At 37.9% G+C, this 18,320-nt stretch overlaps 1 protein-coding gene across 1 annotated transcript; it reads right to left on the minus strand.

Moving 5' to 3' along the window:
* Nucleotides 1–16,728: 16,728 nt before the first annotated feature.
* On the minus strand, nucleotides 16,729–17,814 carry LOC492181 (melanoma-associated antigen 10-like). The gene has a single exon (XM_038588844.1). The coding sequence runs from the start codon at nucleotides 17,812–17,814 to the stop codon at nucleotides 16,729–16,731; it is 1,086 nt and encodes a 361-aa protein (XP_038444772.1).
* Nucleotides 17,815–18,320: the final 506 nt, after the last annotated feature.

The raw sequence follows: 18,320 nt of genomic DNA on the forward strand, positions 1-18,320 counted from the left end.
TAATTCTTCCTTAAGTATTTGGTGGAAATCATCATTGAAACCATATGATCCTGAGCTTATCTTTTTTGAGAGGTTTAGATGCCTAATTTCAACTCTTCTGTTTTAAAGTTGTTCAGATTTTCCTTTTTGTTCTTGGTTAGTTTTAGTAGTTCATGTGGTTCTAGGAATTTTTCCATCTCATCTAAGTTATTTAATAAGTTGATGCACAACTATTCATAGTATCTTCTTACAACTCCTTTTATTTCTGTAAACTACATAGTGAGTTCCTCACTTTTAATTCTGATTTTATTGACACCACTCTATATATTTTTCCTGGTCAGTCTAGTTAAAGTCTCATAGATCCTGCTATTCTTTTCAAATACCAGTTTTTGGTTTTGCTGATTCTCTTTGTTTTTCTATTCTCTATTTCACTTATATCCAGGCTAATCTTTATTGTTTCCTTCCTTTTACTACTTTTGGGATTAGCTTGCCTTTTTTTAGTTCCTTAAGATGAATAGTTTGAGGGACACCTGGATGGCTTAGTCAGTTAAGCTATCAGACTATCAGTTTCAGCTCAAGTCATGATCTCAAGGTTGTGAGATCGAACCCTACTTTGGGTCTGCACTCACATGGAGTCTGCTCAGGTTTCTCTCTCTCTCTCCCTCTCCTCTGTCCCTTCACCCATTCATGCATGCTCTCCCTCTTTCCCTCTTTCTTTAAAAATAAATTAATCTTTTTTAAAAAAAAGATTTACTAATTTTTTATTTATGATAGACACAGAGAGAGAGAGAGGCAGAGACACAGGAGGAGGGAGAAGCAGGCTCCATGCTGGGAGCCGGACGCGGGACTCAATCCCAGGACTCCAGGATAGCGCCCTGGGCCAAAGGCAGGCACTAAACTGCTGAGCCACCCAGGGATCCCTAAATTAATCTTTTTTAAAAAAGATGTACAGTTTGGTTACTTCTTAGATCTTTCTTCTTTCTAAATATACATATTTGCAGCCATAAATTTTTTCATTGATCATGGTTTTTGCTATATCTGATAAGTTTTGGTATGTTGTGTTTTATTTTCTTTCATCTCAAATTATTTTCTAATTGCTCTTGTTATTTCTCCTTTGAACCATTGGTTATTGAATAAAAGTGAAAGTATGCACATTTCCTCCTTTCTGAACTGAGAGGCAAAGTTGACATAGTTGACTATGTTAGCTGTGGGTTTTTAAATAGATGCCCATTTTTCAAACTGAGGAAATATACCTTTATTCCTATTCATTTGAGAGTTTTTTTTGTTTTTTGGTTTTTGGTTTTTGGTTTTTTTTTTTTAGTTTTTACTCAAATCCCAGTTAACATACAGCGTAATATTAGTTTCAGGGGTGTAATATGGTGATTAAACAATGCCATACAACACCCAGTGTTCATCACAAGTGCACTCCTTAATACTCATCACTTATTTAACCCATCCCCTACCCACCTCCCCTCTTGTAACCATCAGTTTGTTCTCAATAGTTAAAAGTCTGTTTCTTGGTTTTCCTCTTCTCTCCCCACTATGTACATTTGTTTTGTTTCTGATATTCCATATATGAGTTAAATTATAGGGTATTTGTATTTCTCTAACTTATTTCACTTAGCATAATACTTTCTAGCTCCATCCATGTCATTGCAAATGGCAATTTTTTTCTTTTTTTTTTTGTTGAGTAATCATCCACTGTATGTATATACTACCTCTTCTTTATCCATTTATTTAGCAATGAACACTTAGGCTGTTTCCATAATTTGGCTATTGTAGGTAATGCTGCTATAAACATAAGGGTTCATGTATGCCTTCGAATTAGTATTTTTGTATTCTTTTGGTAAACACCAAAGAGTGCAATTGCTGGATCATAGAGTAGTTCCATTTTTTAACTTTTTGAGGAAACTCCACACTGTTTTCCACAGTGGCTGCACCAGTTTGCCTTCCTGCCAACAGTGTAAGAGGGTTCATTTTTCTCCACATCCCCACCAACATCTATTATTTCTTCTGTTGTTGATTTTAACAGGTGTGAGGTGATATCTTACTGTAGTTTTGATTCACATTCTGTGATAATCAGTAATATTGAGTATCTTTTCATGTATCCGTTGGCCATCTGAATGTCTTTTTTGGAAAAAATATCGATTCCTGTCTTCAGCCCATTTTTTAATTGGATTATTTGTTTTTTGACTGTTGAGTTGTATGAGTTCTCTATGTATTTTTGACACTAACCTTTATCAAATGTGCCATTTGCAAATATCTTCTCCCATTCTATAGGTTGCCTTTTAGTTTTGTTGATTGTTTCTTTCAATATGCAGAAGCTTTTTATTTTGATGTAGTCCCAATAGTCTATTTTTATTTTTTTTATTTAAATTCAATTTAGTTAACATAATGTACTATTAGTTTTAGAGGTAGAATTTAGTGATTCATCAGTTGCATATAGCATCCAGTACTCATTATATCACATGCCCTCTTTAATGCCCATCACCCAGTTCCCTCATCCCCTTATCCACCCCACCCTCCAGCAACCCTCAGTTTGTTTCCTAGAGTTGAGTCTCATGATTTGCCTCCCTCTCTGTCTTCATTTTATTTTATTTTTCCTTCCCTTCCCCTATGTTTGTCTGTTTTGTTTCTTAAATTCCACATATGAGTGAAATCATATGATATTTGTCTTTCTCTGACTGATTTATTTTGCTCAGCATAATATCCTCTAGTTCCATTCATGTCATTATAAATTATAAGATTTCATTCTTTTTGATAGCTGAGTAATATTCCTATATATATGTATATATATATATGTGTGTATATATCCATTCATCTGTCAATGGACATCTGGACCCAATAGTCTAGTTTTGCTTTCATTTCCCTTGCCTCAGAAGACATATCTAGAAAGAAGTTGCTATAGCTGATGTCAAAGAGGTTACTGCCTATGTTCTCCTGAAGGATTTTTATAGTTTCAGGTCTCACATTTAAGTCTTTAATCCATTATGGATTTATTTTTATGTTTGGTGTAAGAAAGTGGTTCAGTTTTGTTTTGTTTTGTTTTTTTTTTTTGCATGTTACTGTCCTGTTTTTCCAATACCATTTGTTAAAGAGGCATTCTTTTTCCCTTTGGATATCCTTTCCTGCTTTGTCAAAGATTAATTTGACCATCTAGCTGTGATTCATTTCTTGATTTTCTATTCTGTTCTATTGATCTATGTGTCTATTTTTGTGCCAGTACCATACTGTTTCGAACACTACAGCTTTATAATACAACTTGAATTCCAGAATTGTGATGCTCCAGCCTTGCTGATTTTCCCCCAAGCTTCTTTGGCTATTTAAATCTTTTGTAGTTCCATACAAATTTTCAGATTCTTTTTTCTATCTCTGTGAAAAGTACTGTTGACATTCTAATAAGCATTGCTTTAAATGTGTAGATTGCTTTGGATACTATAGACATTTTTACAGTATTGTATTTGTTCTTCCAATCCTTGAGAATGGAATGTCGTTCCATTTCTTTGTGTCGTCTTCAATTTCTTTCATCAGGGTATTAAAGTTTTCAGACTACAAGTCTTTCACCTCTTTGGTTAAGTGTATTCCTTGGTATCCTATTGTTTTGGTGCAACTGTAAATGGGATTGATTTCTTAATTTCTCTTTCTACTGCTTCATTATTTATATATAGAAATGCAACATATTTTTATACTTTGATTTTAGATTCTGCAACTTTACTGAATTTGCTTATCAGTTCTAACAACTTTTTGGTGGAGTCTTTCAGGTTTTCCGTATATAGTTTCCTGTCATCTGCAAATAGTGAGTTTTACTTTTTCCTTGCTGATTTGTATACCATTGTTTTCTTTTTGTTATCTGATTTTTATGGCTAGGACTTCCAGTACTATGTTAAAAACAGTGGTGAGAGTGAGCATCCTTGTCTTATTCCTGACAGTAGAGGGAAAGCTCTCTGTTGTTCTTCATTTATGATGATATTACCTGTGGGCTTTTCATAAATGGCTTTTACAATGTTCAGATATATTCCTTCAAAACTGATTTGTTGAGGGTTTTTATCATGAATGGATGTTATGCTTTGTCAAATGCTTTTTCTGCATCTATTGAAATGATCAAACAGTTCCTTTATTAATGTAGTGCATCATGTTGGTTCATCAAATCAGCCTTGCAGCCCAAGAATAAATCCCACTTAATTGTGGTGAATGATTCTGTGGGGTTTTCTTGTATATATTTTATTGGAGTTTGATTTGCCAACATATAGTATAACACCCAGTGCTCATCCTGTCAAGTGCCCACCTCAGTGCCCATCACCCAGTCACCCCAACCCCCCGCCCACATCCCCTTCCACTACCCCTTGTTCATTTCCCAGAGTTAGTCTCTCATGTTGTCTCCCTCTCTGATATTTCCCACTCATTTTCTGTCCTTTCCCCTATAATCCCTTTCACTATTCTTTAAATGTATTGTTAGATTCGGTTTACTAGTATTTTATTGAGAATTTTTGCATCCATGTTCATCAGGGATACTGGCTAGTAGTTCTCTTTTTCAGTGGAGTCTTTGGTTTTGGTACCAGGGTAATACTGGCCTCATAGAATGAGTTTGGAAGTTTTCCTTTCTTTTCTTTTATTTTGGAATAGTTTAAGAAGAATAGGTGCTAACTCTTCTTCAAATGTTTGGTAGAATTCCTCTGTGCAGCCATCTGAACTTGGACTTCTGTTTTTTGGGATTTTAAAAAAATTATTACTGAATCAATTTCCTTGCTGGTTATTGGTCTGTTCAAGTTTCCTATTTCTTCCTGTTTCAGTTTTGGTAGTTCATTTGTTTCTAGGATTTTATGCATTTCTTCCAGGTTGTCCACTTTGTTGCCATATAATTTTTTGTAATATTCTCTATAATTGCTTGTATTTCTGTGGTTTTGGTTGCTATTTCTCCTCTCTTCTTTGTGATTTTATAGATTTGAGTCCTTTCTCTTTTCTTTTGACAAATCCAGCTAGAGATTTATCAATTTTATTAATTATTTTCAAAGAACTAGCTCCTAATTTCATTGGTCCATTCTATTGGGGTTTTTTAGTTTCTATATCATTTATTTCTGCTTTAATCTTATTATTTCTTTTCTTCTGCTGGCTTTAGGGTTCATCTGTTGTTCTTTTTCTGGCTCTTTTAGGTGTAAAGTTAAGCTATTTATTTGAGATTTTTCTTGTTTCCTGAGGTAGGCCTCTGTAGCTATATATATTCCTCTTAGGACCACTTTTGCTGCATCCTAAAGGCTTCAGACTGTTGTGTTTCCATTTTCATTTGTTTCTAGTATTTTTTAAATTTCTTCTTTGATTTCCTGATTGACCCCTCCATTGTTTTGTAGCATGTTGTTTAACCACTATGTGCTTTTTTTCTTGTGGTTGACTTCTAGTTTCATAGCCCTGTGGTGACAAAAGATGCATGGCATGATTGTATTTGTTCAGTCCTGATTTGTGACCTAATATGTGATCTATTCTGGAGAATGTGCCATGTACACTTGAAAAAAAAATGTGTATTCTGCTACTTTAGGATGAAATATTCTGAATATATCTGTTAAGTCCATATGGTCCAGTGTGTCATTCAAAATCATTGTTTCCTTATTGATTTTCTGCTTAGATGATCTGTCCATTACTGTACGTAAGGTGTTAAAGTCCCCTACTATTGTTGTATTTATTTTATTTTATTTTATTATTTTATTTTAATTTTTATGATAGTCACACAGAGAGAGAGAGAGAGAGAGAGGCAGAGACACAGGCAGAGGGAGAAGCAGGCTCCATGCACCGGGAGCCCGACGCGGGACCCGATCCCGGGTCCCCAGGACCACGCCCTGGGCCAAAGGCAGGCACCAAACCGCTGCGCCACCCAGGGATCCCTATTGTTGTATTATTATCAGTGTGTTCCTTTATGTTTGTCATTAATTGTTTTATATATTTGGGTGCTCCCATGTTGGGTACATAAATATTTACAATTGTTAGATCTCCCTGTTGGATTTTCCCCTTTATTATGATACAGTACCCTTCTTTATCTCTTGTTACACTGTTTGTTTTAAAGTCTAGTTTGTCGGATATAAGTATTGCTACTCTAGCTTTCTTTTGACATTGATTTGCATGATAAATGTTTTTTCATCCCTTCACTTTTAATCTGCAGGTGTCTTTAGGTCTAAAACAAGTCTCTTATAGGCAGCATATAAAAGAGTTTTGTTTTCTTATCCCTTTTGATACCCATGTCTCTTGATTGGAGCCTTTAGTCCGTTTCCTGAGAGTATTTTTTAAAAGATAAATGTATAATGGCATGTGTCAAATATTTCAATGCATTTATTGAGATGATTTTATCCATTTTTCAATTAATGTGGTGAGTTATATTAAAAGATTTTTGAATTTTAAACCAACCTGGCATTCTTGCATTCCCACTTGATTATGATGTTTTATCCTTTTTATATATTGCCAGCTTTGATTTGCTAATATTTTCTTAAGGTTTTATGACTCTACATTTTTTCAGAAATATTAGTTAGTAGTTTTTTTCATGTAAAATATTTGTTAACTTTTGACATAAGTTTATACTTGCTTTACAAAATTAATTGGGAATTGTTCTCTGTTCAATTTTCTGAAAGACCATGTGATATAATATTATCTCTTCTTCATTAAGTGTTTAATAAAAATCACCAGTTAAGTTATTTGGCCCCAGGCTTTTTTGTGTGTGATGAGGAGGTGAAGGGTTTTGGTAATAAACTTCATTTCCTCAATAAATACAGGTTATTTTATTTTTTCTATTTTTGAAGCAATTGTAAGTTATCTTTTCCAAGTAATTTTCAATGTTATCTAATGTGTCAAATTTATTGATGCAGTTTTCATGTTTCCTGTATTTTTAACATGTGCAGGATCTGTAATGATATCCTGCTTTCATTTCTGATATTGGCATTTGTTTGCTCATTCATATGCAGTCTCTCTCTCTCTCTGTCATCTCTATCTCTATCTCTACCTCTATCTCTCTTACTGTCTTCCCAGTTACATCAAGTGTGTTAAAATTTTCAAGGAACCTACTGTTTATTTTTGTTAATTTTCTTCATTGTTTGTATTCTATTTCATTGATTTCTGCTCTTTATTTTTTCCTTCCTTCCATTTATTTTGGGTTTATTTTGCCTGTTTTTCTAGTTTCTTGAGATAAGAATATAGATTATTGATTTGTGAACTTTCTTCTGTTGTAATTTAAGAATTTAAATGTAGAAATTCTCTGTACAAATTCCTTTACCTGCAGATGCCCCCACTCCCTCCCATTGGCATAGCTGTATTTTTTATTTTCATGCAGTTCAAATATTTTCTCTAATTTTTCATGATTTCTTTTTTTTTTCAATATGATTATACTTTGGTTAGAGAGCATACTCTTTAAGAATTCTACCGTTTGGAATTTTTGATACTTATTTTAAGGATTCCTATATGGCCTATCTGTGTGAACATTTTATCTACACCTCAAAACAATGTGTGCACTAATTACAAAATCTGCAACATCATCACGGGTCACATATTTATGCTTTGCTCTGTGCCTATTAATTTTTATTATATACTTGGCATTGTGGCTTACACAATAGAGACACTGAATTCTGTTGTCTTCTTTTGAAGATTCTTGAAATTTGTTCTTTCAGGCAATTTGATTCCTGACTGATCACCTTCACCTTGAAATTTTATTTTTACACTTTCTTAGGGTCGGTTGGTGAAAATCAAAGGTTTTACCAAGCCATTTTTACCTTTTACAACTTGAAGTCAGAACTCTGTTACCCCTGCACCAAGAAACCACTGAAATCTCTGCTTGTGTTTTTCAGCCTTCCAACTAGTTTTTCATTGGCCCTTTGCTCTTTGGACTTTTCCCTATACAAACGCAGTTCGTGATTCCACCGAACACTTGAAGAAAATTCATACACATATTTTGGGGCAAATCTCACTTTGCCTTGCTCCTTTCTGGGATATCCCTCCTCGATTTCTAACAACTCTGGCAATTACAGGCTCCCTTTTTGACACTTTAAGTCAATAGAAAGGTGATTTTCTGCTGAATGCTTACATCCCTCTTTTATGAAAACCGAGGAGTGCCTTAGGGAAAAAGTCTTATAATCACGAATCTCACCCAGTACACTCTACTTTTTTCAAAGATTGAATCCCCTCTAGTTTCTATCAGATTTCAGTCTTACTCCTGTGCCTTCAAATAGTTATATTTTTAAAAATTGGTACTCAGTTTATAAGTATCTGTGGGAGGATTTTTTTTTTTTTTTTTTTTTGTGGGAGGATTTTTCTGAAACAAACTACTCTGCCATTATCAGAAACAGAACTAAAGGTACACATTTTTAAATGAAAGTACTAGAAGATTCAACTCTTCTGAAACTTCCATTTAAAAAACCTAACTAAATGTCATTTGATTATCACTATGTGCAGTACACTGTTAACAGAATGAACAATCTTTATAAAATATATAAATTTATTTTGGAAAGAAGATTTCAATAAGTTAATTACACATATACATTGGACAGAATTATTGTGAAAAATCCAATAAAAAGTTCAATTAAGCATCAAAATTATACATTTAATCATAGTTTTAAACTGCACAAAACTGATTTGTATATATTTTCATTTGAAAAATGTTTAATGTAAGATGAACATTGCATTTCTGTGCAGTCTCAACCCTATTAGTTATTTCTGCTGCAGAAATGGCAATACATCTTTTTATCAAGTTTATTTTTGCTGAACATGCAGTTTATTGAAAACCTCAGTTCTTGCCTTTCTTGAATCCTCAGTGCTGAAATTCAGGAAGTTCTTTACTTTTTCTGAATATTATATTCACCCAAAATACACCTATAGGCCTCGTGTGATGTATGTTTTGCTTATTCAGAGAGGTGTTGCTCATGAGAATGGCTGCCAGGGGCTTTGAGGTTTTGTTATGACTTTATTGGTTTACAAAAACCCATGTAAATCACCAGCTGTTTTTCCTATATCATATGAAAGTCAGATAAGCAACAGCATTCTTAATATTCTGAGGAGTGACTTGGGAGCCATAAAACTTAAGTGAAATCTTATTTCCACACAACCTTTAAAATAAGCCTTATACTCATTTTCTTTTTTGCTCCCAAATTAACATACAATATATGGATAATGGACATTTATGTATTCAAGCTATTGTTTAGTTTAAAGATTCTCTTCTCATTGGTGAAGTTACACTTGGTCTATTTTTAATTATTGTAACATCACAAACCAATTCTTGATTATGCTTAGTTTTGTAAGAATTGCTAAATTATCTTCCAAAATAGCTGTACTAATTTGCCTTCCCACCAGCAATTAGAGTTCTTTTTGCTTTACATCCTCATCAGTATTTGGTATTTTCAGTATTCTGGACTTTGGCCATTTGAATAGGTGAGTAGTGGTAGCTCCATGTTGTTCTAATTTGCAGTTCCCTAATGACATCTTCAGCATGTTCACAAATATGTACCAAAGCTGCATAATGGAAAAAAAATATTTGCAAATCAAATATCCAACAAAAGACCTGTATCTAGAATACAAAAAGAATCCTCAAAATTGAAAAATTAGAAAACAAACAACTTAATTTTTAAATGGGCAGCATGCATCAACCCATACTTCAGTAAAGTTGTTGTATGGATGGATGTTAAATAAGCACATGAAAAATTTCTCCACATCATTAGCCATTACAGAAATGCAAATTAAATTTATGATTCAAGTGAGAAAAAATGATATATTGGACTTCCTCAACATTAAAAAATATTTCCCAGAGCTGACAACAGAGTAAGCCTGGATTCTGTGAGGTCCTGTGTGTACTAGGGTGGTAGAGTTCCTCAGTTCTCCTCAAGATCATCATATTTACTCCTGACAGGGTCTGCATGCCCTATCCATCTTCTGACCTGAGGATAGTCCCTCAGATCAAGGCCACCATCTCCTGAGATGCCAGAAAAAAAGTCAAGGAGATGCAGAGAGTTGTCTTTACCTGATGTCCATGCACCAGGCGTCTCACGATAATAATAGGGGTGGATTTCTGTGAGATTCCATCTATGTGTTATGAGAGGCCCCCTATGTCCTCCCTTTGGGTCCTCACCTTGATTCATAGGAAAGTCTAGGATTCTTCCCTCTATCAAACCAAGGTTGTACCCCTCAGAAAAAGCCTCATCTCCCTCAACCTTCCATGATGGAAGTCCAGATACGCCACACCAGGGAAACTGCTCGGGGCTTCTGAGGGAAGACAGCAAAGGCAGAGTGAGGCTGGGGCCCCCTCTACCAGCAGTGAATTATCCTCTCAGTTCTTCCTCAGAAGCCCTAACTTGAAGCCTGTGGCCTGGTGATAACTCTTATCTGATGATCTGAAGCTCTACCCAGAGGAAACCTCACACCCAACCCTTCAAGCTCCTGAGATGGAAGTTTGGAAATAACACATCTGGAGACCCTGCCTTGGGCTTTTGGAGGCTGACATCAGGGGCTAGGTGGGACTGAGGTTCCCTGTATCTATAGTGGGAGATCCCTTCCATCTTCTTCAGAAGCACTACTTGGAAACCCAGGAGGATCTGGGATTCCTCCCTCTCCTGTCCTGAGTCAGGCCCCCTCAGATGATCCTGGGCTTCCCTCAGACTCCATTGATGTGGTCAGGAAACACCACATTTAGGGACCATGTCCAGGGTTTCTCTGGGTCAGGTAGGACTGGGGCTCCTTCATCTGAGGTTGGAGGTCCCTCAGTCCTTCCTTAATGTCCTCCCTTTGATGACTTGCCAGGATCAGAGAAAAAAATGCCAAATTGAAAAAGTATTAATCTCAAATACAAAAAGATACAAGAAAATTTAATGAGCTAGAATTAGGCAAAGAGCCCTAAAAAAATGACACCACAAAATGATTCAAAAAGAAAAATAATAAAAAAAATAATAAAAAAATAAATAAAAATAAATAAAAAAAAAGAAAAATAATAAATTGAACATCACTAATATTTAAAAAATCTATTTCTCTGAGAAAGAGATGCTTAAGAGCAGACAAAGTCAAGCTACAGACTGGAAAACATTGTTTGCAAAACAACTTAGGATCTTTATCCAGAAATGAAAAAGGGATCTCAAAATTGAAAAAGAAAATTAGGAAGAACACTTTTTAAATGGACAGAATATACCTCACTAAATTAATGTATGCATGTTAAATAAATCCATAAAATTTTTTTTCTACAATATTCTCCATTAGAGAAAAGCAAATTAAAAGCACAGTAAGATGCAACTTTTGAGAATAGATTTTTACTCTCTCTCTCTCTCTCTGTGACTATCATAAATAAATAAAAATTAAAAAAAAATAAAAAAAAAGATTTTTAAAACTAGATTTAAAAAATAACATTGACATTACTAAGCACCAGCAAGGATATAGAACAATTTGAACTCTCATGCATCACGCCAGTGAATGTAAAGTTGAACAGTCACTGTGCGGAAGGACTCTAATTTCTTATATACATATACGCTTATCATTGGACTCAACAATCCCATCCTTGAGAGAAATAAAAACATATGTTCACACAAACATCTATACATGATTGTCTACAATAGCTCTATTCTTATATGACAAAAACTGAAAACAATCCAAAGTCCTCACAGAGGTGAATGAATTAATGAACTGAGGTGCATCCATGTGATGGAATACCACTAAGCAGCAAAAGAGATAGCCTATTGACACATGGAGCGATTCGGAAAAATCTCAAAGACTGTTTACAGAGTGAGCAAAGCTGGAATCAGTAAGTTATATGCTCTATTACTTCAATTATATGACACTCTATGAAATATATGGATGTAGAGAATAGATGAGTGGTTGTCAGGGTTAGGTGTGGGAAGAGCATGTGGGAAGGGTGCTGTGGTTTTTTGTGGGGGCAGTTATGGAGCCATTCAGTATCCTGGTTATGGTGGTGGCTACACAAATCTAGACAGGGGTAAAAATCATGGCACTGTACACCAAAAAAAGTATTATTATTTGCTATTTTTAAAAATAGAATAAAAATGGATAAGAAGATAGCTAGGTAATTGTAATAACATCAGAAAAAAACTAACTTCATAAGACAGGAAGTTGCCAAGAATGAATAACAGATATTACATGTTGAAAGAGTCAAATTATCAAGATGACATAGCAGCCCTTAATATGTACAAACCTAAAAGAGCTTCAAAACACATTAGCTAAAAAAAAAAAAAAAAACAAAACAAAGCAAAAACAAAAACAAGAGAACAGGATATGAGAAATAGTTGAAGCTACAATTATATCTGGAGGCCTCATCATTCCTCTCTGTATAAATAATCAAATAATTAGAAAATGAGGCCTGAAAAAGAATACCAACCACGTTGATTTACTTGGTATTTATAAAACACTCCAACAGCAAAATGTACATTCTTTTCAGGTGCACTCAGAACATTCACACAGTTCATAAAACAACACTTGACAAATTAAAAAAAAATGAAAATTATATATTTCCCTATCCGTAATGGAATTAAAGCAAAGAATAGAACTAAAAAGGTATGTAAAAAGTCAAATTTTTGGAAACTAAGCAACACATTTTTACCAACCCTACTTGAAAGAAATTATTGAGGGAAGTTAGGAAATTTCCAACTAAATGAAAATGAAAACAGGACACATTGGAATTTAAGGGATTTAGCTAATGCTATGCTTAAAGGTAAATTTGTCATTAAATACTTTTATTAGGCATAAAAAGGACCCAAGTCACTATTCTAATATTTTACCTAAAGTATAAAAAGAAAAATAAATTCAACCCAAGTAATGCAGAAGAATGGGAATAATATAGATAAGAGCAGAAATCAATGAAATTGAATCTAGAAAAACAACGGCTGTTAACAGAAACAAAACCGGTTCTTTGAAAAGATCAGAGAAGCTAAAATATCTGCTATTGTTCGGAGAGATTAAAATTTAAAAATGTTGTTGAGAAGCAATGGTGTAGACATAGCTAAAAGTATAGGGAACTATATTTAGAGAAAGGGATATATCATGGAAGAGCTTTCAGAATGTGCAAAAAATGACAAGAACGTGTCAAATGATCAAGCTCTTGGCATGCCAGAAAACAAGGCAGCAAAACGGGGATTTGGTGCATTGGGTATATTAGGGTCCATACAGATAGATGCCTGTGTAGGAACATGATGAAATCTATGTCTGAGGAAGGGTCTTCCATCCGCTGTGCTCAGGGAAAGCCTAGAGTTCTGTGGTTGAGTGTGAGAACCCACCACCTGGCAGGTGGAGGAAAGGAAGCTTGCTGAGTTGGTAGGGACTCGGGGCTTAACAGTTCTCATGTGATCAGACTATTTTGCCTTCCTCATGTTCGTAGATCAGATTCCTCTTGAAGGCTTCCGTTGGAATGAAAGAGGTCTCACTTCTAAAATGTTGACAATGTCCACCAGTTAGATACAGTAAGTGTCGTGGATAACTGGCCTCCAAATTCTCTGGCCCAAGTTGGCCTCTAGTCTTGCTCTGCTGCCATGACAAACTTGTTACTGCACAGCTGCCAGCTTCCTAAAATGGACACACTGGATTAGAGGAGTAGGTGTATAAGCTGAGACCTGAACAAAGGATGCCGGGAGCAGAGCTTCAAAAAAGTATCTGAGATGGGCAGCCCGGGTGGCTCAGCGGTTTAGCGCCACCTTCGGCCCAGGGCTTGATCCCAGAGACCCGGGATCGAGTCCCATGTCGGGCTCCCTGCATGGAGCCTGCTTCTCCCTCTGCCTGTGTCTCTGCCTCTCTCTCTCTCTTTCTCTCTCTCATAAATAAATGAAATCTTTAAAAAAATTATCTGAGATAGTAGATGTGAGATTGAAATGTCATGAACACTGTATATATGATATGAGCCACAAATACACAGGCACGGACATGGGCAGCTGTATATACATATGTAAATTTAAGAAGATACTGGAAAACTTTTTCTTCTTATTTAATACTATATGAGTACTTTTCCCCTTTAAAGTAGTACCTAGATGTATTGTACCTTTTTTTTTTTTATTGTGGCCACCTAGTGTGTTCACAGGAAAGGGATGACCTTCTGCAACGTGTAGATCTCTATCTATACAACACTCTACTGATGCAGCTTAGTCTAGTCTCTAGCCTAGTATCCTCTCCTGAGAGTCAGAGCCATGGCTCCTACTGCTCACCGGACCTATTCACCTGGACATCCCACTCAACTCCACCATCTACGCGGCCCGCACTGATATCACCCGCCACACCCTTCTTCGTGTCTACCGTAATTCAAATTGCCACCGACTCTCCCTTCCTTATCCTCAATTTCATCTGGGAGGAATGAGTTCTGGCTCGTCAGCAGATAGAAGACCTCGAAATCATTATAGATTATCCTATCATTTCACAGTTGCTAATTTCCTAATGTTTTCTAGAATCTGTCTCCTGCTCATTTTCTCACATCCACAGCTTGAATTACGTGTGTTATCATTTTCCTTTGGTTTATATCCTTGGTGTTCCTCCCCAGCGTATGTTCAGATAAATGCTTCCTGACTGAAAGGATGACTGAGGGAATGATTGATTGAGTGAATGAATAGGTGAATGAATGAAGGATCACATGTGTTGATTCAAAATGTGGAATGTGAGCCCTACCTGGGCCTTTGAACTCCATGGAAGAAATTGAAAATGCTACAAATGGCTTCAGAATTTCCCTAGGAGAGACAGAACATGAGAGACTCCTAACTCTGGGAAACGAACTAGGGGTGGTGGAAGGGGAGGTGGGCGGGGGGTGGGGGTGACTGGGTGGTGGGCACTGAGGGAGGCACTTGACGGGATGAGCACTGGGTGTTATTCTATATGTCGGCAAATTGAACACCAATAAAAAATAAATTTATAAAAAATAAAAAAAAAAGAATTTCCCTAGGAAACTATTGCTGAGTTTGTCATTATGGACTTGTCATACCCAGGCCCAAGTATTGTCTTGGACTTGGGGATTCTCTCAATATCATGATACATGATACTTCTTACTTTGAACTCTACATAAATCCATCAAGCTCAACAAGGAAGAGGGCCATCTCCGTGGCTTTCCATCCCCCCTGCAGATGTCTGCACCTTGGGCCAATCCTCTATCTGGTGGCAACATAGACCAGCAGTCATAGCCATAGGACATCTGCCCTCTAGGGTGCCAACAGCTCACGATCTGTGGGGGGCAGCCTGAGCCAGGGACGACACCTGGACCTATTTCCAGGCATTCCCACACCCAGCCCTTTACACTGCAGAGTTTCTGAGGTGCCTAGTCCCAGGGCACTACCCCTCCAACCCCATCCCTCCTTGCAGCTGCACACTCCCTTCCCCTGCTCTCTAGTGTTTCTGGTCTGTCTCAACCCAGACGTCCGTCACCACCTCCACTCACTCACATAGCCCCGCCTCTACAGAGGGGCCCACTGTGCACAGGGAGGCACATCCCAGCCTCCAGCAGGCACCAAGGCAGCTCTCAGCCCCGGGACCCTGGCAAGGGTGCACCGGACCCTCGTACTCAGGAGGACTCAAGACTGTTGCTCAGCCAAATGATGCAGGGAGCAGCTGTGCTCTTCCTGACAGAACTCAGGTGACCCTAAGGTAGGGGCTGGTGTCTGGCTTGCGGCAGGGCCACTCCTCCAGTTGACCCGTTTGCTCAGACCTCTCTGAGACTTCCAGCCCGTAATGAGGATTCTGAGATCTCCCAAACCTATTCATGTAACTTGTCCTGTACAGCCTTCACTCCGCACTCAACACCCAGATTCCTAACCAACTTCGACAGAAGGAATTAGTTTCTCAGAGCCCCAAAGTGCCTTGGCTCAGGGCCTTTTTGCTTGATTACTCCCATCTGGAGGCTCATCTCCTCACTCTTTTTTTCTTCTTCTGTAGCTCTTAGAGGACATCTCACCATCTCCCTGATATGATAGCTGCTCCTAGCCTCTCCTGTTCTTTGGGTAGAGGTCTGTCCTGCTGACCCTAGGATCCCCACTAGTAAAACAGAGCCTTCCAAAGAGGAGGCTAAAGAGATGTTTAGTGAATGAAAGCGTCAGTGAGCAGGGGCTTTCATCTATTAATATTTCATCTGGGCAGCCCAGGTGGCTCAGCGGATTAGCGCCGCCTGCAGCCTGGGGTGTGATCCTGGAGACCCGGGATCAAGTCCCATGTCAGGCTTCCTGCATGGAGCCTGCTTATCCCTCTGCCTGTGTCTCTGCCTCTCTCTCTCTCTCTGAATAAATAAATAACAAATCTTTAAAAAAAAAAAAAGATTTCATCTACTTTCTTGACTAGACCAAGCAAATCCAAGTATATCTTTCTAATTTTCCAGGATGGTGGACTGAAAGGTCTAAGCAAACCCAAGGATAAGCTATCCTTTACATTCTCCCTCTGTTTATTGAACCCTATGCTTTCCTGCTCAGCTCTTTCACATTTCAAAAGAAATTTCTATTCCAATGTTATTTTGTACCAGATCCCTCAAAAGCTGGGAAATTTCCCAAATTTTTGCAAAATATTGAAACTGTTATTCTTAAACCTGAAAAACAGCAATAAATGCATTAGCAATGTCATTCAGAACTTAGAGTCTTTAGGGAATTAAACTTTTCTTTAAAAAGAGACATTTGAAAAATACCAAAAGAAAAGAAAAAAAAAGAAATCTTCCAAGTTACCCATACAGAATAGGTACACAAAGTTGTACACTGTGTTCTGCCCAGCCTGACCCTGACTCTCCTCTAAATCAGAAGCAGGACTGCCCTCTTCAAATACAGAGTGAATATTTGGGCTCACTCTTCAGTCAGGCCTGAGAATCTGGGGAATGATTCTATGCAAGGAACATGCAGTAGTATTATCCATGGAGCCAATTCTGGTTTGAGCCCTCACTTCCTCATCTCTTAAAGCCCCCTCATACCAGCATGAGACGGAAGTGGAGTTAGTCCCTTTGACCTTGGCCAAAAATTCCAGCACTTTCATCTTACTGGTGTCAGCATGAGCCCTGGGACCCCACAGGAATTCATAGCATGGAGGATCCCTGTTAGGCGTCTGCCGATACTCCAGGTAATTCTCCTGCACCCAATCTCTGGTGATGAGCTTCCTGGGCTCCCCATAAAGGAAATGCTCCCTCCCAGCATACACTCCCATTACATTCAGAAAATACCAGATGTCTTCCTCAAGGGCACAATTGTCCTCCATGAAGATCACACCCAGGATGATTATCAGGAGACCGTTTTTAGGCATGCTCTGGTTGTTGCTAAGCATCTCCTCATGGGTGAGCTCCAATGAGTTGACAAGGACATAGAAGTGGGTGGTGGGGTCCACCTCCTTCGCATCAATGCCAGAGATCACCTCCAAAAACTTAGAAGCTTTCTTGAAGATCACAGGGAATTGTTTCTTGTACCTTTTGATGACAACCTTCAGCACTTCTACCTTTGTGATGGGCTCCTTCAATTGATGCTTGAGGATCATGAAATGCACCAAATCAGCCACCTTCTCATTTAGTGGGTCTCTGGGCAAAGATGCAATGTCTATTGATGTCTTCAGTGAACTTGTATCTTCTTCTCCTGAGCTGTCTGAGACTCCTTCTGATGTGCTCCATGATGTGGATAAGGAGCAGGAGCTCTGAGGACTCTGGAGAGGACTCAGTGTTGCAGCAGGCTTCTCTTCCTTCTCCTCTTCTAGGGAGACTGGGATCACAGGAGAGGAACACAGGGAGGAGGCAGTGGAGGGGTAGGAGAAGTTAAAAGAGCAAAAGGACATAGAGGAAGTCTCTTCCTTCACCTCAGCTATGAGAACATGTGATACTTCCAGGTCCTGTATCTCACTCTGGGCCTGAATGTCTGGCTCAAATGTGAGATGTAGATGCTTTGAAGAGCAAGGCATGATGACTCTTCTTGGCAGCAGCAAGTAGAAGTGTGAGCAGGATGGTGGGAGATGGGGTATCACAGGTCTGGAGGAGAGAGGGAGAGGGTCAGCAGCCTCAGCAGAGCAATACATCTTTGGCAACTCTGGCCAAAGGCTGACTTACAGGTTTCCTCTTTAGGGGGTGCTCTAGGGCCCCAAAGACCTTCTGGACTTTGGGTCACTTTGTCCCTTAAGATCCTATCAGAGGTTGTGATAAATCTCCCCAGATTGTAACCAACCTAGGAAGCCTAGGATTCTTGAGTTGACTGTAGGCAGATGGTGTCAGGCACTGTGGGCTCCCCTCTGTTCTGGTACGGGTAGATCCCTTTGTAGACATCCAGTCTACACCTTGAATCCTGGAACTGCATGGGCCCCTTCTGTTCTGGTGACCTGAGGATCCATGCTTTATTTTTTTCTTATTTTTTATTTTTTTTATTTTTTTGTATATTTTTTATTGGAGTTCAATTTGCGAACATACAGCATAA

This window comes from Canis lupus, chromosome X (assembly GCF_011100685.1).
Source record: "Canis lupus familiaris isolate Mischka breed German Shepherd chromosome X, alternate assembly UU_Cfam_GSD_1.0, whole genome shotgun sequence".
Taxonomy (NCBI): domain Eukaryota; kingdom Metazoa; phylum Chordata; class Mammalia; order Carnivora; family Canidae; genus Canis; species Canis lupus.